Raw genomic sequence first — 25,754 nt, forward strand, 5'->3', positions numbered from 1 at the left:
TAAGCCAATTTAAATTTGCCAACAGACTCATTTTTGGAAGGCCAAAATTTAAAGCTGAACGGATAAGGCAACGAAACCTAGAAATCAAGCCATTGAGATAAACAAATGTTTATTAAATAATTATTGACACTATAAAAGTTCAGAGACATTCCTAGTCCCTTCTAGAATATCAGAAATTTTAAATATATCTCTCAATGCAATATACACACGACATATATTCGTATGTATGTGACTTTGCATCATTTTCTTTAACAATTCTGAAACATTTCCCTCTTTGCTTGAGTCAGTGTGTCATGCTGCATCACTGTTGCATCAATCTGCAACAGCAAACAAGCTCAACATATTCTCCAACTACCCATATACTAAAAAATGAAATAAAATGCTTTTAGCTATTTTTCAAAAGAAGGGAATTCAGTTCCCTTTAAAAATTCATGAAGTCTTGGGGGGAAAAAATCCACCCAAGGATCAGGCCTGAACTAGGTTCCTTATAAATATGAGCTAACAGAAGTTTGGGTATAATTTTAATTAACAGCTTACTTAGAAAATGTATTTCTTAAAAAATGTACTGTTGGGGCTGGAGTTATCTTACACTTATTCAACAACCCAAAGTGCCTTGCATAATTTTAGGTACTAGTAACTACTTATTCACAGGTTTTCCTGCATGCCTTTGAACAAATACCACATTAACAAATGGCCAGTGCTTCCTTACAAATAAAGAGGCCACAATCCTTGCCCTTCAGGTACACAGTCTAGTAGTTTACTTATTACAATTAAGATTCTCTCTCCCCCCACCCCACTCACACAAATGTCTGAAGATGTTCAAAGTATAGTACCACACACACTTACTAGAATTAACTATGTGCACTCTATATATGCTCAAAAAGACAGTACTATTCAACTTGGCCCTTAGAGTGAAGCCAAATATTCTTCTGATTCTTAGCTCAAGAACCAGCAATATGTTCCAAATATGGAGGAAATATTTCTATGGTGGACTCATTGAAATAATACATTTCTAGGTAAGTAAAAGGCTTTCATGAGTGATTCTGATCATACAAGGTTTTTGACATATTCATGACAGACTCTAACCCCACATAAAATGCACTCTACATTATTAGTTAAGAAGACTAGATCAAGTCTTCAAAGTGTGGTAATAAAAGAGCACCCATATCTGAATATCATTCAGCTACTAAATGATAATGTTTGAATTACATAGAAAGACAGGAAAATGTGTAATGTTAAGTGATTACAGTAACTAAAATATACTCTGACTACAGCTATTTTAAAATATGTAGGTATATTTTTGAAAAAGTTACCCTGGGGTGGTGGAATTATGGGTACTTTATAACATTTTTTAGTGTTTCTTCCTAAATTTCTTATTAATATACTTTTTAAACCAGTATAATAAATTTTTATTTGACATCTTCTCCATGAGCTTGTAACTGAAGACACTTTATATTGTTTATCTATATACTTTATTATAAAGGGTCCATATAATAAATTCCTCATTTATTTTAGATTCAGTTAGAACCGGTTTCTTCAAAGAAACTTCTACACTTTCTTTTATTAAAAAACAAAACAAAAAAAAAACAAAAAATGCCGTAAGAATCACATTGCCCAGTTTGCTTACCTTAAAGGAAATTGAAAGCTGCATTTATGTGCAAAAAAGAGCAACATATTAGTAAGCAACACTTAAGAGACCCTTACTTTCCTGTATTTTATAGCTGTTCAGTTGTTTTTAAATCCCCTTGCCCTGTTCTATATTTTATTTCTAAACTGCCTCAAATCATTTTTTAAAATTATAGAGAACGAGTACTACAAATAAAATGGGCATTCCTAATTAAGGATGTATTGTTACTTCTATTTTGCACCAATAACTGTGTAATTAGAATTCAGTTTCCTTTGTAAGTTATCTACACTGAATAATAACTGTCAAATAAGAAAAGGTTTTGACTACTATTCATAGTAAATTTCTGAGTCATCTGACTTAAATGTATCAAGTTATAATTAAAGATACTCTAAGATAAAAGCCATAAGAAACAAGTTTCCTATATTTAATATGTATATGGTAACTTTCCTATAAGATGAGAACTAATTAAAGTTAGGAACTAAGATTTTATAATATGAAAAGTTGAGTTGTTAAATTGTTACATTGTGTTTTCATGTACAAATGTTTGGAAATTTTAAAATTAACTCTTTAGCCAAATATTTTGAGGCAAACAGAAGCAGAGAAGAAAACTGCACCAGCCAGGAAGATGTGAAAGACACAAAGATTTTATAAATGTGTAAAGTCCAGAAAGGCTGAAGGAAAATTTGGAAAAGCTAAAGGAAACTGAAAAATTTATATCAATAGTACAAATAATAGGTTATATATGAGGTGTGAGGCAAATTTTTAAATTAAATATTCTTTATATAAAACAAAGCATGCTTCAAACAAATAGAAAACATTACACAAAAATGTAGTAACTGACAAACTACCGATTTGGTAAGCTTTGAAAAAAGTACTAACTTTTTTTTATAACTCAAAAAAGAAAAGCTTTACATTTTTGTTACTCAAGCTAATTTACTTCCAAGATATAAATGTACAAAATTTTGGTTTGAAAATGTCACTCTGTGATTGTCCCAATTTATTTTTCAATGCCATAACAAAAACAAAATATCTTTAAATATTCTGAGCATTTAAGTGAAATACTATTTGTAACATAAACTTATCTAAAAAATTTTACATCAATAGGCCAGCATACACAATAAATACTTTCTCAGCATAAACAGGAAATACTAATGACAATACCAAATGGAATTTAGCATCTGTCAATTCACATACAACACAATACTCAATCTGATTAGGCTAGTGATATTTAAAGAACGTGATTAGTCACTCTGTCCTGTTATAACTGAATATGCTAACATTTTCATCAACTTAATATTAATTTCATTATCTCACATTCTTTTCTAAACTCCTTGTCTCCAGGTTGGAATAGCCCTAAGGAAAAGAAGAGAAGAGCAAATATAAATACATGTGAGATTTTTTTAAAAGCCTACCTGATTAAATGTTAACTTCGAAAATGTGTATAAATTTGCTTTCTCAACTTTTTACTGTAAAATATACATACATAAACATGCAGTTATTAAATTACCCATTCAAACTCCTTTTTACCTATGTGGGATATGTAAAAGTGGTCCAGAGCCTGAAGGCCCTATCTTTTTGGTCCGTTCTTCCCAACCTTTGGTAGGTTTGTAAAGCCTAGAGGGATCTCTGCTAACATTGTTTTCAACCTGTAATCAGAATTAAAATGAGTGCCAGTTAATTTAATGAACTATTAAGTTTGTACTTGTAAGATCCTTAGTAACAAAAGTTTTAAGAAAAATATTTAATGTTAACTAAAAAATAAAATTGTTAATAACCTCTTTAGCAAACTTCTAATTGTGCTCATATAGCTAAAATAAAATTTGGACTGCATCAATCTATTAATAAATTGTTAATTTATTTTTCTACTTCAAATATTTTATTATATTTCTATTGTCTTATTTTTTTTTCAATTCTGAGGGAAATGTGATGCAGCAAAGTATGTTGGTGGCATAGCCAGACAATAAATTTAGGATAAATAACCACCAGTAAATTCTTTGTTTCATCCACGAGAGTCACCAACATCTTTAGCTATGAGGATCACCAATGAGATTAAGCAATGCTCATAGCTGCCATCAATCTAAAATAGAGGCTCAGATAGAAAGAATGAAGAAAAGAACAGAGTAGCAAGAGAGAATTAATTTAGGGTGTAAGAAAATGAGGTGCTTATCAAGTGAAATGGCAGAAATCAAACAATAGTTGCTTAAATTTTACTAAGCTATGCATGTAATATGCAAATAAATAGGTATGAAATTGAAGGAGATGATACAGAAATGAAGCTGGATATAAAGAAAACAGATTTTATGTTTGCTTTCTTACAAATCAAGAAATTAGAATAACAATAAAAATAATTAATCCCCGTACGGAGTACCTTTTCTTTTAATTTTGCCAGTCTCCTTTGTTTATCTGCCTTTTCATCCTCTTTTGACTGTCTATCAAGAATTTTCAATTCAAGTTTATATAAATCCTAAAAAACATATACCGACCAAAAAAAAAAAAAAAGATAACATTAAGAAAGTAAAATCGACTACATTTGTTTCAAAGTTTAGTTGCTTTGAAGTACAATTAAATTACCTTAAATATCAATACTCCTTCAGTATTGACCTTTTCTAACAAAGAGATTTATTTTCTCTGAATATAAACATAATACATGCACATCCCATCTGAATCACTTTCTTTTAGGTGTCTTTTATGGTTCAGGCTAAAACTCCTTTTTAATATGTAAGTTAAGTCCATTTTCACTTATCAATACAGATATGTCTCGTTTTAAATCTCTTTTTTTGTTTGACAGGTTTTCTTTTTTCTTCATCTTTTATTATGTGGTGTGCTTACTTTTTTAGAGATTAGGCATTTTGTTATTTAGGGAAATTTTCTTAAACAGCCTAAAAGAAATTTCACTATTAATGTGTTTGTCTATTTTTTTGTACTTCCCTTGTTTTTTGCTTTATCAGTATTATTGCTATGCATTTTGATGCATATAACCTTCCATAATAGTTATAGTCATAACAGTTTGTACCCTTTTCACTTAAAAGTACACTTCCTTGTCTTTTTAAATACTCTTTGGACTGAATTCCACTTTATTGGATAATAATATGGCAATCTCTTTGACTAGCATTTTTCTTGTATATATAATTAAAATCAATTATAATCCTATCTCTCAGCAATAGCTTTGATTCCTTTAAGTATCCTTTGAGTATCTACAATGTACAGCGTACAGAGATGAACAAAAAGACAAAACTTCTGCCTTCATGGAGCTTATACTATGGTAGGGAGATGGACAGTGAACAAGTAAGCAAATCACCTGTGGAGAAAGCCAGTTTGGCAGAGAAGACAGACATTCATGGCCTGGCCTGTGTGGCTACCTTACCAGCCTTGCCTCCTGCTGGTTCCCATCTTCCATTTGATGCTCTAAGAATACCGACGTGTTTATAGCTTCCCCCACAAACCACAGTTGCACTCCTCCAACTGTCATTTATGCTCTTCCCTCTGCTTAGGGTCTTCTCTTTGCTTCCCCTTCTCCTTCAGGACTCAACTATCACCTTCTCTCTGACACTCATAACTTTGGTAAGCTTCCCTCTCTGCATATCCACCTCCTAAAGTTCTCTGCCCACACCTTAATCACCACACTATTTACCACTTTATACTGAAATTTCCTACTTGTAGATCTTTGGCTTGCTCATTTGGTAGGTACAATCCCAGATATAACCAGCACTCAACTTTTGCTGAACTGGAAGTAATACCTCTATGTGTAGCACTGAAAAATTATTTGAAAATATATTTACTCACTCTTTCTTGAAATCTAGAAATTTCATCAGCAGCAGTCTTCCTTTTTTCTGCCTTTTCTGCTTTTTCCCTTATCTCCTTTTCAAGTCTTAAAAATTCTTCTTGTTCTTTCTTCTGCTGGGTATAGTTTTCTAGTAGTAATTTTAATTTAAACTGGCGTTGGCGCTCTTTCTGCTGCTTTTTCTCTTTCTCTTCCTCTTCTTTTAACTGGGAAGCATATTTCATTGACATTTCTATGCTTTTCTGTTTTTTCCAAGCTTCAACTGCCAATTTCTGCTTCTGTCTTTGTTCTTTTTGCTTTTGATTATCTTCTGGTTTGTTATTAAAAAGCACAGATATGGTCTCTGCCTTTTCCTTTAACTTGAAAATTTCCTCCTTTTTTTGCTGCTTTTTAGTTTTCCAATTCTGAATAGACTGATTTTTAAAAAAACAGCAAGAGAAAAGTATTTTTAATAACCAAAATACAACCTCAAATCCATCTTCCTATAAAGAGTACTGATGGCAGGATGCTAGTTGTTTAGGTTTTCAAGGGTTTTTTATTTTTATTTTTTAACCACTGCAATTTTTTTCTACTCTCTTTAAAAAAATTAATGCCTTTTAAAACCCCAGATAATCATTTATTCTTTTGGCCTTCCTCGTCCTCTCTTAATTTCCAGGTTTCGCAAGGGCTGCGCCTCATTCGTTTCTGTTCATGGAAATATCCTTTTCCTCTCACATGTCATATCTGTTTCCAAATCTTCTTTCTAGGCTCAGAACTCTTTCTGAGTAACCTTCCTCTGGTCAAATATCAGAAGACTTAAAAGTGAGGTGGTTGACACCATGGGCTCTGAAGCCAGGCTATTTAGGACCAAATCATATGCCATTTACTAGATGTGACCTTGGACAAGTCACTAAAGTTCTGTCTTCGTTTTGCTCATCCGTAAAAGTGGTAGGTAACACCTCTGGAACAAGGTTTCTGTAAAGATTAAATGAGTCAGTGCCTGGCATGTAGTGCTACTTAAGTGTAAAAAAAATAAAAAAAAATAAAAAATAGCGAAACAGCTCTATAGCTTTATATAGGGTATGTAAAGATAATTAAAAACTCTAGCAGCCTTCTCCATGTCATAAAGGATATAGCCACTGAATTACTTTCCCCTCAAGTCAGGAAACTATTTTCTCATCTTTCCTCATGGTGTATGATTCATTCATTCAATAAATCCCTATGTGTATGTACAATATGCAAGGCAATGTGACAGGAACCACAGATTATTAAAACAATACCAAATGCCAACTGACAGTGCTACTCAATGTGCTAGTTCACAGATGAAGGATTCATGCCAGAATGTAAATCAACGCACTGCCTCCTTCAATGAGAACGTTTTCTATGAAAAATAAGTCAACTGAACTAAACAGCATGCTTACTGGGTAGCTGATTCTGGTGCAATCACTTTACTTCACTGAAGACCAGTCAGTAATAGTTTGCAAACTAACATCCAGTCCATGGTCCAAGTTTGAGTAGCATTGTATAAATACTAGAATATATTCTAGTGTGTATATCTAGAATATATTCTAGAATATATTATGATGTGCCATATCACATCATAATAAAGGTATAAACAAAGTGGTACTGAAATTCTAGGGACTACTTATGTTTGAGTGGGCAAGAAGGAAGCATCATCTGACCTGGGCAGATTTTGACAGGCTAGGATTGAGGAGGAAAGAATGGAGCTTCCAGAAAGTGAAAATAAGATAAGCAAAGATACTCAGGACATAAATTTCAGGGCATGTATGAAAATAAGTATCTTCATTTAGGATAACACAGAACATATTAACAGAAGTAGGAAAGAAAAATGGTAAATCTCCTACTCAGCATCTTAAACTCAGTAGATTTGAAACTACATTCCTTATGCTTCCCCCCAAACTTCCTTCTTCTCCTCTACATGTCCCACTTTAGTAAATGGCACCTCCACTTTCATAACTCCTCATACCTTACCAACCTTATATTCAATTCATCATCAAATATCAGGAAACAGTGGTTGGGAACAGGAGTTAGCTAGAATTAAGGTACTTTAACTTTATTACAAGAGGCACTGTATCCGTTCTTTACTAGAGAGGTAGTTTTCAAAATTTAGCTTGCAATAGAATAACCAAAAGGACTTGTTAAAACACAGATTACTGGGCCTCATCCCCAGAGTGTGGATTAGTTCTCAGGTTGGGGCGTGGTAAATTCTACCAAGTTCCCAGATGATGCTAATTTTGCTGGTCCACGGACCTCTTTGCTGGTTTAGGGACCCCATGTTTTCAGTATTCTTGAAAAAAGCCCAAATCATTCCTAACAGCTCGTTATTTTGAGTTTTTAAAAATGACTTACGTTTCAAAAAATTTTCTTCAAATCTCAAATTTCAATCTTCCTACATTTAAATTATTTTGGAGGGATGAAATAATATTGCCTCTAAAAATTTAGACTAAACATGGTATCAATATTTATTTAATGCTCCTTAGGTATGTCATCTATTGAACAGTCATACTTCTGTTGTTAAATCAAGCAAGATGAAGTTTACTATAGCCAAAGTCTACAAAAAAGTGACTCAGACTTACTATCTAAACCCATGGTTCTCAACAATGGGTGACTTTTGCTCTCCAGGGGCCATTTGGCAATGTCTGGAGCCATTTTTGATAATCAGAACTAAGGAGGTGTTATAGCATCTAGTGGGTGGAGGCCAGGGAATCTGCTAACCATCCTACAATGCACGTGACGGCCCTCACAGCAAAGAATTGCCCAGCTCAAATAGTCAACTGTACCAAAGTTGAGAAGTCCTAATCTAAACCAAAGCCAGGGAAATACTTTGTGAAAATGGAACTTTTTAGATATTTGCTACACTTAAGAGTTACTCTTTTCTCTGGGGTAGCCAAAATTGTGAGTCTTTTAAAATAAGCAATGGAGCTGAAGTTCCAAATCTCAACGAAACTTTTAAATGGCAAAGAATTTTTTCTACTGCCTCTTATTTTCTACTAAATACAACGTGGCCTTTGTGGTAAATGCCTTTTATCAAAAGCCTGATGAGATCTGGATTTTCCACATTTCTGGTGGATATAGAGGGTTTTGCCCACAATCAGAAATTTTCTGGCCCACTGTATTATTTCTTGGGGTAGAAATGTTGGCTTTGAGAAAGTCCAACTGTAGTTCATTAGTTAAATTTACTTAACTTCTCAATGCCTGTTTCACCTTCTATAAGATGAGGGTGGGGTGGGAAACAACAATATACCTCATGGTGTTGTTGTAAAGTTAATAATATACATAAAAGAGTTTAGCATAGTGCCTGGAACACAGAAATATACAACTAATAACAGCTATTTTAATTACTATTACCTCTCTTTTTCTTTCTTCTAGGGCCAGAAATTTTTGATACCATTTCTCATGCTGTAGAACTTCATCCTGTGTTCTTCCAGGAAGGTGTTCTAGAACTTCTCCCATAAATGTTGATTTCCCTTTATGTTTGTTTCTCACCTTTACAAAGTTCTGGTGATCATAATCATCCCAGCCCCCTTGTCGCCCTCCTGTTTGCTGAAGGAATTTTTCAAAATCTACCACTTCTTCTGGAAGAGTACTTGGAGTTACTTTGTCTATAGGTACTTTGCTTGACATTGCTCTAAAAGCTTTCTCTGTTTCTGAATTACCCAAAGCCCATGTGTCAATTTTTCTTGATATGGCACTCAATTCATTATTAGTTGATTTCTCTTCTTTAGTAAGCTCTTCATATCTAAAATTTCAAAAATAAAGTTTGAATAAGATACAAACCAATCTATATTAATCTGTTATTTTTTCCTCAAATTTAATTACTGCTCTTTTCATGTCATCACCACTTATTATTAATATTTATAAATCTATGTCTTAAAAGAGTTTCCTCAGAGAATAAAACAATCTTTCAAATTCTTACTTGAGATTTTACATTGTGCAAATATAAATCAAAAGTCACTTTAAACATGAAAAGCAATCTAAAAGTTAAAACAAAAGAAGAGAGATGTTTTACTGCTTTTGCGTAGGATTAATATTAAATACATAAAAAATCGTTTGTATACAACAACTTAGTGGAGTTATTAAAAAATAAAGGTCAATAATTTTATATGAAAATCAGTTTAAAACATACATCAACCTCTGCTCTTCCTTAAAAGTGTTAATTGCATTTTCAATTTCTTCCATCATTTCTCTGAGCTTTTCAACAACTAAAAAAAAAGAAAAAATTATGTTATGTATGTATGTTATATTCAGTATGACGAAGAATAAAATATTAAGGGAAAAAGGGACTGTTCCCTTAATTTAAAAACATTTCTTAGCCTAAAGGATAAGGAAAATGTGCTTTTAAAAGCTAATTTTTATGACTACAATTTTTTTTTCTGATTAGGGACTCTTTTTCCTATGCATACATATCATTAAATATCATTATTGCTCACAAAAAAAGGTTTCACACTATACATTCTGTTTTATGACTTGCAGTTCTTATTTAACCAAATGTTATGGTTAACTTTGTCAATATATATATGGCTACCTCATTCTTTTTATAGCTACATGTTATTTCATTATCTAAATCTACTCTAATTCATTCAAGTAATTCTCCAATTGATGAACCTTTAAATAGATGCAGTGCTGTAATAAACATATTTGCATATCCTGTTTTGCATGCTGAAATATTTTTACAGGATAATTGATAAAACTTGAAATGAAAAGTATGCCCACTTTACAGTATGCTAGACACCATCGCATTGTTTTTCAAAGAGGCTCTGCCAAATTAGTTCTTGAGAGTGCCCCTTCCTATGTACTTTTAGCCATGTCCAAAATGAGAGGCAAACACTTAAGATTGATTTAATTGACATTTTTTGTGATAATAAGCCCAAGCACTTTTCTCTTATGTTTTGTATTTCTTTTGCTATAACGTACACTTTATAATCTTCGTCTTTTTTTCTATTAGGTTGCCTTTGTTGTTCCAATTTGTAGGCACTTCTTATATATTATGGATATTAGTTTTTTAAATAATATATATATTGCTAATGTTTTCCTAATTTGTCTTTTGACTTTGCTTATGGGTTTTTTTTTTAAGTAGTCAATTTTGCCCACTTTTTTCTTTATGGTTTGTCATTCTTATAAACTATAATACAATTATAAAAATATTAACCCATGTCTCTTCTAGTATTTTTATAGTTTCATGAATTAATTTAATAAATAATTGTAATATTCACATATGCCATTTTTTTAGTGCTTGTGATGTTATAATCACTGCACAAATGCTTTATGCATATTGTCTCACTTCGTCCCCACAACAACCCAATGAGTTAGGTGCTATGATTATCTATATTTTAGAACTGAGGAAATAAAAGCTCAGAGAGATCAGTAACTTGCTATCACATAACTGATAGATCAAAGATGTGACCCAACATGTGTCTGACTCTTAAGTCCATACATCTTGAGCACTTCACAATACTGCTTTGATCCTTCAGGAATGAATGATACAATTTTTTTCCCCCCACAAATACTATCTAACCATTTCTTTAGGTATTCAAAATGCTTCTGAAAGACAATTATTTTGAAAAGCAAATGACGGGAAAAGCATTAGGCTAAGAATCAGGAAATCAGTCTTTTTTCCCTCTTCATTAGCTGAATCTGAATTTTTCCATACCACAGATTCTCCATCTTATAAATGACATTGATACCTGTTCTGCCTACTTCATAATTTGTCAGGTTTGATAGCATTTTAAAGATTAAAAAAACTACATAAGTACCAGATAGTACAATTCTCCAATGTATCTCTATCAACCTCTGTCTGATAAAGTAGTGCTTAGCTCCATTAATACTAAATAAAAAATTTTATAAAAGTTCTTATTAGAAAAATATAAATTTTTCTAATGAACAGAAAATACTTATATTAAAGAATATAAAATCTAAATGTACTTACAGTCAAGTGTAGGCTTCACATCTTTTAACTGATACTGAAGTTTCTTTACATTGTTATGTATTTTGGCCAATTGTTGCTGGATTTTTGCTCCTGTAAGGAAGAAGTACATACTTTAAAATAATTCTACGACAAATGCATTTACAGTTCAGGATCTACACTTAAGACTGATCACCATCACTTAGTAAAAGATAGCCAAGAGCAATTTAAAAATGAACAAAAGGTAGTTATAAGTGTCAAAACTGCCCAAACATTTTTAAGTACACCTGCTCTAAATAAAGCATCTCTCAATTTCCTCTAGTATTTAAAAGCACAATGGGTTAAATCTCACTATAACCTCTGCCAAGAAAATGTCTCTCCTTTTTACTCTGTGAAGACTGAGTTTTAAATACATGGATTAGTAGCTTAGGTTTAACCATGTTTGGTTCTTCAGCAGTTTTTTCTTTTCTTCTTAATTTGTTATAATTTGTGGAAACAGAATTTGAAATAGATCTTAACTCTTGTTGAATATTAAAACTGTCTAGCCAATATTAATTCTATGAATATTGACAGACTTCTAATGAGAATTAACTTCATCTAAACACATCCTCTAAGATGGGGCCCCGTGATACCTACTGGTGTCAGTGTCATGGCCTTAGGTGAAGAGGTGCCTTAGGTACCATTTAGTGATACATATGCTATAGGATGCCATGCTCTTCCAAAGGACCAGCCTGAAAATGTTAGGCTCACAATGAAGGCCTGAAAAACAGGATTGTCTCAAAGACATTTTCAGATGTTCTATATCAGCAGCAGAAAGACTGGATTCTTTCATATTTTTTTTTCTGAAGCAATAATCTTACTTTAACATTTATTTAAATTATTAGGTTAACATATTTACATTCACACATATGTATTTGTATAATATATTTAATAGCAATATTATTTTATCATCTTTGGGTACTTTATTTATGCCTCATTCTTTTCTTCTTGCAACTCTTTCACAAATGAGCATGAAGCACCAAATAGCTATATCCAAAAGTCCTTAAAAACAAATTTTATTAAAAAGTTTACCTACAGGCCTAGAGCCAGTGTTAATATTCAAAACAAATGTAAAATATGTATACATGACTTTGGCTTGTTCTTTCTTTTATTAAAATTCAAGAGTGTCAGAAAAGCGGAAAATTTATCCAATGTATTTTATAGGTTCTGAAACACTGTTGGAGCGTTAGATCAAGAAACTTCTCTAGTAAAGTTAAGTAATTAGGAAAGTGTTTTTTGTTGTTTTCTTTTTGCCATAGTTTAATCAGCTACAGCGAAACCACTATAGGGAAAGTGATTTTTTAATTTATTCATTTGGAACAGCCACTCTGTATAAGCAAACCATTTAAGTTCAACTTTACACAAATGGAGGCTACAACTGAGTTATATTTGAGGTAAGAAAAAGGTTATTTATGACTTCTGAGCTGTAATATGGGAAGGGAAAACTTCTATATTCTTATACCAAAACAATGCATTCCATCCTCTCCTACATAAGAAAAATGTAAAGTATGAATAAAGAGAGTCAAAAGTGTAGAACAAAAGAAATAAAAAGATAAAAATAAAGTTGCCTTAAAAAAGAAAATATCGAGTAACTTAAAATGCAGAGAATGTAGACACTCTACTTAATGGCATGATCGAGAGACAGAAAGATCAGCCTCCCAGTAGACTGTAAAAGAACTGTGGGAAATTAAGATGTATTAAACTATGTTTACATTTCTCTATGAATCAAAGAGGAGGTCTGAAATTTGGTTTTTATATTAGTTACTGTCATCACTCAAACAGAAAAGGGAGAATGATTCTTGCCATTATCTAACAAAAGATGACTTTTTAAAATAGTGGAATCTTATATTCTGAAAGAGAAAACTAAGAATTTCTTTTAATTGGCTATGAGGGATTACCATAAGAAGTATAACCTCTATATAAGTCAGTATTTTATAAAGCTTAGTTGGTTGATAACCACTAGTCAGTCTTTCTCTAAGCAATCCTTAGTAGTTTTTTTTTTATTATAATGTAAGAATTTTTCTAGATATAAAATCTACTCTACAATGAAACAAGGTATTCTTGTAGAATTCTTTATTAAGGCCAACATTTAGTACACTATTAACAATGGCTGACAGTCACAGCAAACAGTAAAACATTTTCTGTACAAGCTATAAGACACTTCCCCCTTCTCCCCAGGAAGGCATTTTCTTATATGGCATCTCAGGGGATGCACTGGACAGCTCCCCTGAGGTGGAAATAGTAGATTTCATATCATGGAAAAGTAACCTCAGGTTTAAGAGATTATGTAACCTGATCACTTCATACTACTCCAAAGTATAGGTTCTGAATCTGTTGATGTTTACTTAGTCCAGGTCTCAGTCAACTACAACAGGGTAATGAGCTAAGATCAGACAGCACAGAAAATTTTAATAACATTAACTGAGTTGTCAACCAAAAAACAAAACCCTCTTTTTCCTATTAAATTGGAAGAAATACACATAGAAAACAATCCAGTTAGAATCACTAAATAGTGACCTGAAAAAATAAATACATATCCCTAAAAGATATTCATTACTAACTAGAAAGTAATGTGATAGAAAATGTAACAGTCAAAACACAAACACAAAGCACAGGGCAAAACTACAACTTTATATCACTCAATAGTTTTTGTTCATCATGAACTCAACTTACTTTCTGTTTTCCTGCTGTTAATCAATTTATTTTCCAATTCTTCCAGCATACTATGCTCGATTCTAAAGTCACTTTTTTGGTTGTAGAAATGACTGTGTTTATCTTTTTCCATGTTAATAACTCTTTAGGAAAAGAAACAAATGATATAAATATGACTTAAATATATTTTTAATTGTTTAAAATATGAAGACACTCAAAATAATCATTATTTTTGGATTAATTCATCAAAGGAGTCAAAATATAGTTACTTGGATAATAAGGCTAAGAAGTCAAAACAGTAGTTAGAAAAGCACTAAGTTCAATTAAAATCACAAGAAATTTGAATTGTTATTTAAATTATAAAATGTTAATTTAAGAAAATGCAGTCATAGACTTGCTTTCAAAATACATAAACTTTTGGCTATTGAATCCAACTCAATCTCATTGTGGTCTGAAAATGGCCACCATGCTGATGGCTGCTTTCAATAGGAGATATTGTTAACTTTGTAACCTGAACCAAGATATTTAACCTTTGCTAGTATGAACCTCCTCAATGCTAAAATGTGAATAATAACAGGGCCATGATTAACACTATATTAGATAATACATATAAGGGATTTTTAACAGTAAAAATGTACTATGGACATGCAATTAATGTTATTAATTAAACTAAAAATTTAAGAGGCAAACAATCTATGAAGACAGAAATTTTAGTACATTTAAGAGATATTGCCTACATTTACTTCAGAGCTTCTTTGGATTTAGTCCATCTACCAATAAGAAGATCTAATGTTAGTTTAAATCCTGGAGTAAAACAAAACAAATACTGTAGTATCAAGAAAGAAGGCTTTTTTGGTTGTTTTCTCTCTCTCAGAATGTAGAATATGAATAATTCTCCTCTAATCCTGGATTTAAGGAGTGGTGCAGTGTCTCTGGCCAGTGACTTAATTTCATACAACCTGCGAGGCAACTGTATAAGGCAGAATTCCCAATCCTTTTCACTTTGGCACACAGAGAGAAAAATCTGTTATTTATAAGGCATACTGGGAAAAACAGATGAGACTGCTCCAGGCCTACCTGGCTGCCCCAAAGGCTGAGGGGATCATCACTTAGCACTTGTGTTTGGGAGAGGAAGCAATGGACAGAACAGAAATGTCAAATAAATTTCAATCTGAAGGTTAACACTAATGAATTGAGGGTGGCTACTAGAGTCTGTGCTGAGGACTAGGAAGCCTACCTAGGTGTGGTTAGTGGGGAAAACTACTTTGAATAAATAGAAATTTCTAGCATACATAAAGAATATGCTATGATAGTAAGTTAGTTATGTTTTACCATTCCTGGATTAGATCCATTAACTTATAAAGACATTCAAAATGTAATAATGGAAACAAATTGCCAAATACATGAAAAGATGCTCAACCTCACTCACAGTAAGAGAAGTGGAAATTAAAACTACACCACGGTAACACTGTACACCTATCAGACTGGCAATTTGTCCCATTTGCAAATTCATATACCTTTAACAGCATTTTTATTTCTAGGAATTTTTCCTAAAGATACATTCACACACGTATGCAAAATGATACGGACCTAATCCTAATTAACTGTAGCACTGTTTGTATTCTATGTACCAATAGGGAAAGTTCTCCAAGATCCACTCTTTTTATAAGATTTTATATGAAAATGTTAATCATACCCAAAAGTAGAGAATGGCAAATTGACTCCTCTCATATACCCTCAAATGATATAACCCTCATATCACTCTGACTCAACAATTTTACCTCTTTTTCTTCTCTTGGTTCATCCGTCTTCCTTTCTTTTCTTTTCTCTCTCTCTCTTTTTTTTTTTTGCTTAAGTATTCTATAGTAAATTCACTACATTATGTAATTTCACGCCAACATACTTTGGTGTGCCTCTCCAGAGATTATGGATATCTGACTTACATAACTATAGTTATGTCATTATCATGCCTGACAAGATCAATAATTCTTTGGTATCTAAGATATATGCTTAAGTTAAAAAAAAAATAAAAACAATAAAACAAGATCCAGAACACTGTGTACATTTATATGAGGGAAAATCTGAATATGTATTTTTATTTCCTTATTAGCACAGATTATAAAATATCTGTGGTAGGATACATAAGAAATCAAAAATAGTGGCTGTCTGAGAAGAGAGGAAGTGGGTGGCTGGGGTCGCGGGTGAAACAGAGACTTTCCTCTGTGTACTCTTTAATATGTATTGATTTTTGAACCATGTGAATATATTACTTATTCTGAAAACAGAATTATATATAAATTGTGGGTTTTTCCTTTTGTATTCAATGAGAATTGTTGGATAGAAACACTCAAATGGATTTTTCTAAAACTCTTTCAATGAGTTTTTCCAAAACCTTGTAACATGCAGAAAGCCTGATAAGAGCTGCTAAACTAACACATACTGGTAGAAAAGGTATCTATACTGGCATAATGTACTGGTTTGCTATGTATACAGACATTAACTGCTTGTGGATTACTTTATCTAGAGAGAAACATAAACTCAAAACCCTAACCTAGAGTCCAATTCTTATCTAAGGTAATGCATTTTGAAAATCAAAGGGAAAAAACTGTTTTCTCAAATTCTAAGGATTAAAAATATATGAATGCAGTGAGATTTCAATCTCTCAAAGCTACAGTATGGTATAACTTTGAAATTCAAACAGTATACTTTTTTACTGGTAGAATTTCTAAACAACTGCCACTAATTCTGGTCGAGACCATTTCTCACAAAAGGCTCCATTTCTCTTGGTTCTTCAGCAAATTGATACAGTATAAATTCAAGGCAGTGTTTTGATAAAGCTCTCAACTATAGGGTAGGGTTGGCTGCTCTGAGTTTCTTTTATCATTCCTCACGATATTTATCATATCATCGTGCTGTTGACAACTTTGAACATTTGATAAAGACCACTGGTTATTTAAAGAAAAAATACATACACACTATAAATTAAAAGTTCTCAATTAATCTAGTCATAGTGTGCAGGATGGATCCGAAAGGGGCAGAGACTATGGGAGATAGACCAATTAAAAGACCACTTTGAAAAAAATAACTCAAGAGTACAGACTGTTCATTAATCACTCACTCAAATATATTTACCAAGTGCTTACCTTGATAAGTGAAAATGTATTGAGTCTATTATTTGATATATGAGATCTAAAGAAGTAACTGTTTTGTTTCCCTTGAAGTATACTGTGACAAAATGGTCAAAGTAAATAAATAAAATTTAAATAACTCTACTTAAAATTATATTAAATAGTCTATTACCATTTGCCTATCTCATACTTCCCCATCGTTATTTAATATTTGAAAGGCTAGTGACTAAAATTTTATAACTTACTGTAGAAATAGGATGATATGGAATTAACTTTACACTGTTCAGAAAAAAATGACTAATAATGTTATTTAAAGATAATGTTCTCATACTTACTGATTTTTAAATTTTTCTGCTGTGCGTATAAATTCTGCTTTCTTAGTCCGACTAACTTTCTGCTTCCAGTTTTGGAGCTGAAAAGAACGAATTCCACCTGAAGTACCAAAACAGCCATCATTCTGCATAAAAAAAAAACACACACACACACAAATAAATTTATCCTCAATAATAAAAATGGTAAGAGATAAACGTGGAATTTTTTTCAGAGATAAAAAATGCCAATAATGGAGATTCTTATCCATTCATCCATCAATGGACACCTAGGTTGCTTCCATACCTTGGCTATTGTAAATAATGCTACAGTGAATGTGAGAGTGCGTATATCTTCCAAGTTAGTGTTTTTGTTTTCTTCAGATAAATACCCATAAGTGGAATTGCTGAATCATATGGTAGTTCTTTTAATTTTTTGAAGCACCTCCATACTATTTTCCATAGTGACTGCACAAATTTACATTCCCAACAGTGCACAAGGGTTCCCTTTTCTCTACATCCTCACCAACACTTGTTACTTATTGTCTCTTTGACAATAGCCATTCTAACAGGTGTGAAGTAATATCTCAATGTGGTTTAGATTTCCATTTCCCTTGATTATTGATGTTATGCAACTTTTCATGTACCTGTTGGCCATCTGTATGCCTTCTCTGAAAAAATGTCTGTTTGGTTCCTCTGCCCATTTTTTAATCATATTGGGTTTTTTGTTGTTGTTGTTGTTGTTTTTTTTTTGCTATTGAGTTGTACAAGTTCTTTATATATTTTTGGTATTAACCTCTTATCAGATATATGATTTGCAAATATTTTCTCCCATTCAGTAGGTTGCCTTTTCATTTTATTAATGGGTTCCTTTGCTGTGCAGCAGCTTGAGTTTGATGTAGTCGCCATCATTTTTAGAGAATAATTTGCTGGACATAGAATTCTTGGTTGACAGTTCCTTTCTTTCAGCATTTTGACATCAGCCCACTGCCTTCTGGAGTCCAAGGTTTCTGATGAGAAATCACCTGTTATATGTTGACTGCATCTCTGCTGATGGTTTCAAGATTTTTTGTTTTTGTCTCTCTACAGTTTGATTATGATGAGTCTAGGTATAGATCTCTCTGAGTTTATTCTACTTGGAGTTTATTGAGTTCCAACAGAATATACGTTAACATTTTCCATCAAATTTTCAGCCATTATTTCTTCAATAGTCTTCCTCTTCCCCTCTGCTCTCTTCTCTTTGTGAGATGCTATTGTACATGATGATTGATGGTGTTTCACAGGTCTCTGAGGCTCTGTTCATTTTTCTTCATTCTTTTTTTCCTTCTGTTCTTCAGTCTGGATAATCTAAACTGATCTATGTTCAAGTTTATTGCTTCTTTCATCTGCCAGCTCAAATTTAGAGCTGAGTCACTCTAGAGAATTTTTCATTTGAATTACTGTACTTTTTAACTCCAGAATTTCTATTTAATTTTGTTAAAATTTTTATCTTTATAGATATTTTCTATTTGGTGAAACATCATTCTCACACTTTATTTTAGTATGTAGAAATGGTTTCCTTTAGTTTTCGAATATATTTAAAATAGCTGATTTAAAGTCTTTGCCTATTATGCCCAACACCTAGTCTTCCTTAGAGGCAGTTTCTTTTTACTACCTTTAAAAAAATTTCTCCTGTGTGTGGACTGCACTTTCTTAATTTCTTTTTATATCTATTTTTTGTTGTTGTTGTTAAAACTGAGTAATCTACGTAATATAATGTGGCAACTCTGAAAATGCGATTCTTTCCCTCCAAGGCTTCTTGTTGTTGTTGTTCGTTTAGTCATTATCCTGAACTAATCTGGCAAAGTCTATTTTCTTTGAGTGGCACTGAATTCTCTGCTTAGTTGTTAGATAATAATTGGTTGGTCAGAGATTCTCTTAGATATCTTGAACCAGTAAGTCTTCTAGTCTTTGCTGAGGGGCTCTATGTGCACTCTGGAGCATGCCTTCGATACCTGGGTAAGCGGTTTACAACTCTACCTTAGCCTTCACTTCCTACTTGCACAAAGTTTCTAGGTCAGACAAAGATAAGATCTTAGGACTTTCTAGGTCTTCTTTGGTGTATTAGTTTCCTGTTGCTAATAAAACAAACATATCACAAATCAATTTACAACAAACTTAGTGCCTTAAACAACACAAGTTCTGGAGATCAAGTCAAAATAAAGATGTTGACAGGACTGCATTCTTTTTGAAGGCTTTAGAGGAGAAGCCACTTCCTTACCTTTTTTTCAGCTTTTAGAGGCCACATTCATTCCTTGACTCATGGCCCCTTCTTCATATCACTTTACTCTCTTGCTTCCATCATTGCATCTCCTACCATTGGTTCTGATCTTCCTAATTCTCTTTTATAAGGACCTTTGTGAATACATTGGCCCACCCAAATAATCTAGGATAATTTCCCCATTTTAAGACTCTTAATTTAATCACATTGGCAAAGTCCGTTTTATCATGTAAGGGCAAATACTCACAGGCGCTGGAGATTAGGATGTGACTATCCCTAGTGGGGGGAGGTACACATTCTTCATTCTACTACACTTAGACAAACATACAGCCCTATGTATGTGTGTGATCTAGAGGAAATCTATTTTGAGAAATCATTGAAAGTAAGAGAATGAAAATAGTAATTTCTGAAGGACTACTCCAGGCAGCCAATTGTCATAAAATATAGGCTATCACAGGGAGCTCACTAGAAACAAAACAAACAGTCCTATTCTGGTACAAAATTAGGATATACACTAGTGTGATACTGTCAGAGATACTTAAAAAAAAAAAAAAGCCATAATTCAACAGCTAAAATGATCAAAAGGGGAATGGCACTTGAAAAGACAAAGAGATTTGCAGTCTTCAGTCTTGAAAAGCAATGGCTGATAAGGATTATGAACAAATAATATACAAATAGTAAAAAGCATAGATAGGGTACATTATCACTTCAAATATAGTAACTTCAAAATAATTTAAGGGAACTGTTATGGATTGGATTATGTTCCCCCCAAATTTGTAATAGTGAAGCCCTAACTTCCTTCGTGACTATATTTGGAGATAGGACATTTAAGGAGGTAATTAGGTTAAATGAGGTCACAAGGATGGGGTCCTAATCCAATGGGACTGGTGTCCTAATAAGAAGAGGAAGAGACACAAGTGACTCTTTCTCTTTCTCTACATATGTACAGAGGAAAGCCCATTGAGGACACAGCAAGAAGGTGGCTGTACACAAGCTAAGAAAGGAGGTCTCACCAGAAACCAACTCTGACATTACCTTGATTTGAACTTCTCAACTTACAAAAGTGTAAAAAAATAAATTTCTGTTATTTAAGCCACCTAATCTGCGTTATTTTGTTATGGAGGCTCTAGAAGACTAAAACAGATGTTTTGGCAGACATCTCTAACATCATGAGGTTGTCATCGGAAAAATTATCTCTTCTCAAGAGCACAGCTGGTTTCACTGTTAGAGTCTATAGGAATATTCATTCAAGTAATCATATGACAAATATTCAAGTTCAATGTTAGAGTATAGAATTTGAATGCATAGATGTGTATGTGTGTGGTATGTTGGGGGAACAGAAAGATGGATAACACATAGTTAAACTTCTTTAAAAAATCGCAATATGGTACAGGAAAGATTCTGATTCCTTTTTTAAAAACCCAACACCCCTGAGGAATTCTACCCCATTACATGTCAACTATGAGGCTCTTCCTTCCCAAAAGTGGTGAGAGGGTCTAAAGCAGGATGTCTCAACCTCAGCACAATAATATTTGAACCAGATAACTTTTTGTTGTGGGGGGCTGCTCTTTGGCCTCTACCCACTAGATACCACTGGTATACTCTATCTCCCAGCCTCACACAGTCGTGAAAACGAAAATGTCTCCAGACATTGCTAAATGTCAGAGACTGATATAATATTTAAAATATTCCAAACCTGGGGAAGGAAAACCTCTGAGAATCGCCATAGTGGAGTGATAAAAGTGTGCATCAATAACAATATTAGGCGACTTGTGAGAAATGCATGGTTATAAGAATTTAAAGAAGAAAAAATTTTGAACTAGAGTAAGCCAGAAATGTTTCATGAAGAAAGCCAGTAGACGGTGAAACCACTAGGGTCATACATTTAAAAAATATTTTAAAATGTTTAAAAGTATTCTACATATTCTGTATTTTAATATATTTTATACTTTTTTTCTGAGACATTTGGGCCAGAGTTAGAATAATAAAGAGAATTACAAAAGATATGTGAGAAAATTTGCCTGAGGTGGAATTTCCTGAATTTGTATGAGACACTGTATTTCTTTAGAGGAATTAAAAAATGGAACCTGCCCTTAGCTCACAACAGCATTCCTTCAGGTTTGGACTGATCTACAAATATTTAGTGAGCATCTACTACGTTCCAGGACTACAAAGGCACAGTTCTTGGTACTGAGAATAAAAGAGCTAATAAAACTTCCAAAAGCTTCTACCCTCATAGAATTTACATATTACATATTTTATACCTATTTTTTATTGTCTTTTTCCACCCACCACCTACCCCTGGGGTAACAAGTGCTATGGATAAAAGGAGACAAGGTGTGTTGGGTAAGGGGATTCAGTCTGGGGAGGTCATGGGAAGAATCACTGAGCTGATGACATTTGAACAAAGATATCTGAAGGCAGTGACAGTGCTAACCATGGAGAAGAGCATTCTGAGCAGAGGGAACAGCAATTACAAAGCTCATGAGGTAGGATAGTGCTTGGCATGTCTGGGGGATCACCAAGAAGCCAGAATAGCTACAGCAGACTCAGAGCAGGACACTGCTGAAGAGGTGACAGGCAGGTGGTGGGGTCAGCTCATAGGCTCTGGAGACCATGGAAAGGATGTTGGCTTTTACTCTGAGTGAGGTAAAAAATCACTTGGAGTGTCATTACTGGACTGAATAACCCTGGCTGCTCAGAATAATTTAGGAAGACAAGAGTGGAAGAAGAGAAACCAATTAGGAAAGCCAGGGGAGAAATGATGGTGTGGGCAAGGGTAGTAGCACTGGAAGTGGTAAGGAGTGGGATTCTGGATTTATTCTTAAGGTAGAACAGAGGAATTGCCCGTGCTTTAGGTGTGGGCTATGACAGAATGAGGAGTCAAGGATCCTTGGCCTGAGCAACTGGATCCACCAATTCTTTAAGGGATTTTCTAGTCGTAACTGTGGAGAAAGGAGTCCCAAAAGGATCTTTGGACCATATCTGCCTCGGACCATCCCATATTCGATTCCTCCTTGTGTTCCCAAGGCAGATACAATAATAGAGCAGCCACCAATTAATTACTCGGTGCTGAATCTCTCTCCAACCAAGCATTGTATTAGGGGCTTGCTTCCCAATCTCCATAGCTCGGGAAGGTTCATGCTATCAGTTCCAATATTTTTAGGGAAGAAACCGAGTCACCGAGAGGATAAGTAGGTTACTATCAGAAACTAGGAAACGGCAAAGCCAGGGTTTTCCATCCAGGTGGTCCTCGATTCTGAAACTACACGGAAGTGGCTCTGTAAAAGCAGTTAAATGCACAAACGAACAAAGCGCAACGCCCGGCGTGAGCCAGGCCCGGAGCAAAGGGAGGCTGACTCTGCGCCTCCCGGGGCCGCGCTGCAGAGACACCTGTTCGGCGAGGGCCGAGGGGCCCCGTCCCGCCTCCGCGGCCTGCAGCCCCCGCGGGCCCACGCCCACCACCAGACGGGCTCCGGCCCTCCTCGATTTACCTGTTGCGGCACGGGCGCTGCTCCCACGCCGGTCCCTGTGGCCGCGCCCGGCCCCGCCCCCGCCACAGCCCCGGCTACCGCGGTGGCCGCCGCCGCCACCACCACCGTCGTCAGGGCGGCCATCTTTCCTCGCCAGCCGCTCCAGCCGCAGCGACCACCGCGGCCTGGGCTTGCGGGCGCGGGGAGCGGCTAGCTCTGCACACAGTTCCCTGCGCGGCCAGGCTCCGCGGGTCTGCAGGGCCGGGTGTGGATGCGGGGCGGGGCGGGGCTCGGGGCGGGGCGCGGGGCGGGGCCGGAGTGAGGAGCCGGTTGCCGGCGGGGTCCAAGATCAGGGCGGGGCCGGGCGAGGGCGCAGGCAGAGCAGCGGGTCTGCGTGGCTCTGCTCTCCCGCGGGTTTGTATACTTTTTCCAGTGCACATATCTATTCTTATTCGGCAGAATCTTTCTACATCTTATCCGTTTTGTCCTCAAACCTCCAAGAAAATTGTCTTTCATTCTCATACTTAAATACATTTGTGTCACATAGAAATAGCTATAATATCTATCTCTATATTTTTCATAATAGAACTTCTTTTTAGGTTTCTACTAAGTGCTGGTGAAACAGACTAAATGAAAAAGCATTATTGATGGGCTTGAACAATGAACTATATTTTACTTTTCAAAGAAACAAAACGGAGCATGCCCCACTCTATCAGATACCAGAGACAGGAGTGCCATAGTTGCACTCCTAGAACTTGAGGTTTGTCTTTAACTTCTTATGTATTTGCATTTCTTCTTACTTACACTGAAAGTTTTGGTTCCTTAGAATATCAACATATTACTTATTTTTCTTGCAACAATTACGTAGTTCAAACTACAGTTCTAATATCACCACTAATAGTCAACCTTCTAAGCAACATTTAAGACCATTTTGCAGTTCTTTTCGTCCTTAGAATGTCCCGGACAGGAGGATATCCAGTCTGAGTGTTGTGTTAAAAGTTTTCTGAAATTTGTCTTTTCTCTCTGTGATTATAGAATCAATTTGTATACAGTTGGGTTCTTTTGATTGTATTTGGTTTACTTTTTTAAAAAATATAAATTGTGTAATAAAGTCAAAATTATGTGACAAGGTATATTTAAAGAAGTCTCACTTCCAAACACATGCTCTCTGTACCATTTCAGCTTATCCTCTATGTGTAACCATTTTTATGAAGTTCTGGCTTGTTCCTATTGCAAAAAAATGAATATAGATAGATATCTATATCATTTTTCCTTTCTTTCTTTCTTTCTTTCTTTCTTTTTTTTTTACAAAGACATGTAACAATTGTATTAGCTTCCTAGGGATGCCATAAGAAAGTATCACAAACCGAGTGGTTTATAACAGTAGAAATTTATTCTTTCACAGTTCAGGAGGCCAGAGGTCCAAAATCAAGGTGGCAGCAGGGTTGATTCTTTCTTGGGGGCTCAGAGGAAGAATCTGTTCCATGCTTCTCTCCTTGCTTCTTGTGGTTGCTGGCGACCAGTGGTGTCCCTTGGCTTGTGAAAGCATTGCTCCAGCCTTTGCCTCCACCTTTGCATGGCCTAGTTACTCCCCTGTGTGTTCATGTCTCTGTTCAAATTTTCCTCTTTTTGTAAGGACATCAGTCATTGGATTAGGGTCCACCCTAATCCAGTATGACCTTATCTTAACTTGATTACATCTACAAAGACCTTATTTCCAAATAAGATCACATTCACAGGTTCTGGGTGTAAGGACTTAAGCATATCTCTTTGAAGGACACAATTCAACCCCTAACACACCTTACATTTTTCACTTAATATATCCTGGAACTCACTGATAACAGTTCATAGAAATCTCTCTCATTTTTTTGAGTGAAGGTATAATACTCCATTGTTTTATTCAACCAGTCATCTACTGATAGATGTTTGGGTTATTTCTAATCTTTTGCTGTGACAAGTAATGATCCATTAGTATTTGGAGAAGTATATCTTCAATCAAATTGCTGAGTCAAAGGCTAACTGCAAACGCAACATAGTTAGATATTGCTAAATTCCTATTCATAGGAATTGTACCATTTTGCACTCCCACTAGCGATGCTTGAGAGTGTCTGTTTCTTTATTACTTGCCATCATGATATTTTTTCAAGTTTTTGGATTTTTGACAATCTGAATAGGTGAAAAATGCTATCTTCCAGTAATTTTAATTTGCCTTTCTTTTATTATGAATAAAGGTTACCCTTTTTTCATAAGTCAAAGGACATCTGCTTTCTTTTCTTTGAACTCTCTGTTCACATCTTTTCCCTATTGATATTCGTTATTTCTCTACTCAGTTTTTTAAAGTTTTTTTTATCAAGTAGGTGATTGTGATATAATTTTGTGATATAGCAAATATTTTCTTCTATGTTTTTCATTTGTTTTGTGACTTTTACTTTTTTTTTGCTTTGAAAGGGTTCTTTTTATTTTTATGTAGTTGAAGTGGCTTTTCTCACTCCCAGTTTATAAAGAGATGAATCCTTCTTTTGTTGTGTGGCTTCACTTTTTACATTTAGATATTTAGACTATTTGGATTCCATTCTGGTATCTA

At 34.4% G+C, this 25,754-nt stretch overlaps 1 protein-coding gene across 3 annotated transcripts; it reads right to left on the reverse strand.

Moving 5' to 3' along the window:
* Positions 1-92: 92 nt before the first annotated feature.
* Positions 93-23,452, reverse strand: CCDC112 (coiled-coil domain containing 112). 3 transcript variants are annotated; one of them, XM_039848484.1, is made up of 10 exons: positions 23,192-23,451; positions 17,465-17,586; positions 14,023-14,144; positions 11,335-11,424; positions 9,535-9,610; positions 8,895-9,147; positions 5,411-5,821; positions 3,996-4,091; positions 3,155-3,273; positions 93-2,980 (listed from the first exon to the last, which is right to left on the reverse strand). In XM_039848484.1, the coding sequence occupies exons 1-10, from the start codon at positions 23,312-23,314 to the stop codon at positions 2,950-2,952; spliced, it is 1,443 nt and encodes a 480-aa protein (XP_039704418.1). In that variant the 5' UTR covers positions 23,315-23,451; the 3' UTR covers positions 93-2,949. The 3 variants fall into 3 exon arrangements, with proteins under 3 accessions (XP_039704418.1, XP_039704416.1, XP_039704417.1); XM_039848482.1 differs by having other exon boundaries at positions 8,757-9,147; positions 23,192-23,450; XM_039848483.1 differs by lacking the exon at positions 3,996-4,091 and having other exon boundaries at positions 8,757-9,147; positions 23,192-23,452.
* Positions 23,453-25,754: the final 2,302 nt, after the last annotated feature.

This window comes from Pteropus medius, unplaced genomic scaffold, assembly GCF_902729225.1.
Source record: "Pteropus medius unplaced genomic scaffold, Ma_sr-lr_union100, whole genome shotgun sequence".
NCBI classification, from domain to species: domain Eukaryota; kingdom Metazoa; phylum Chordata; class Mammalia; order Chiroptera; family Pteropodidae; genus Pteropus; species Pteropus medius.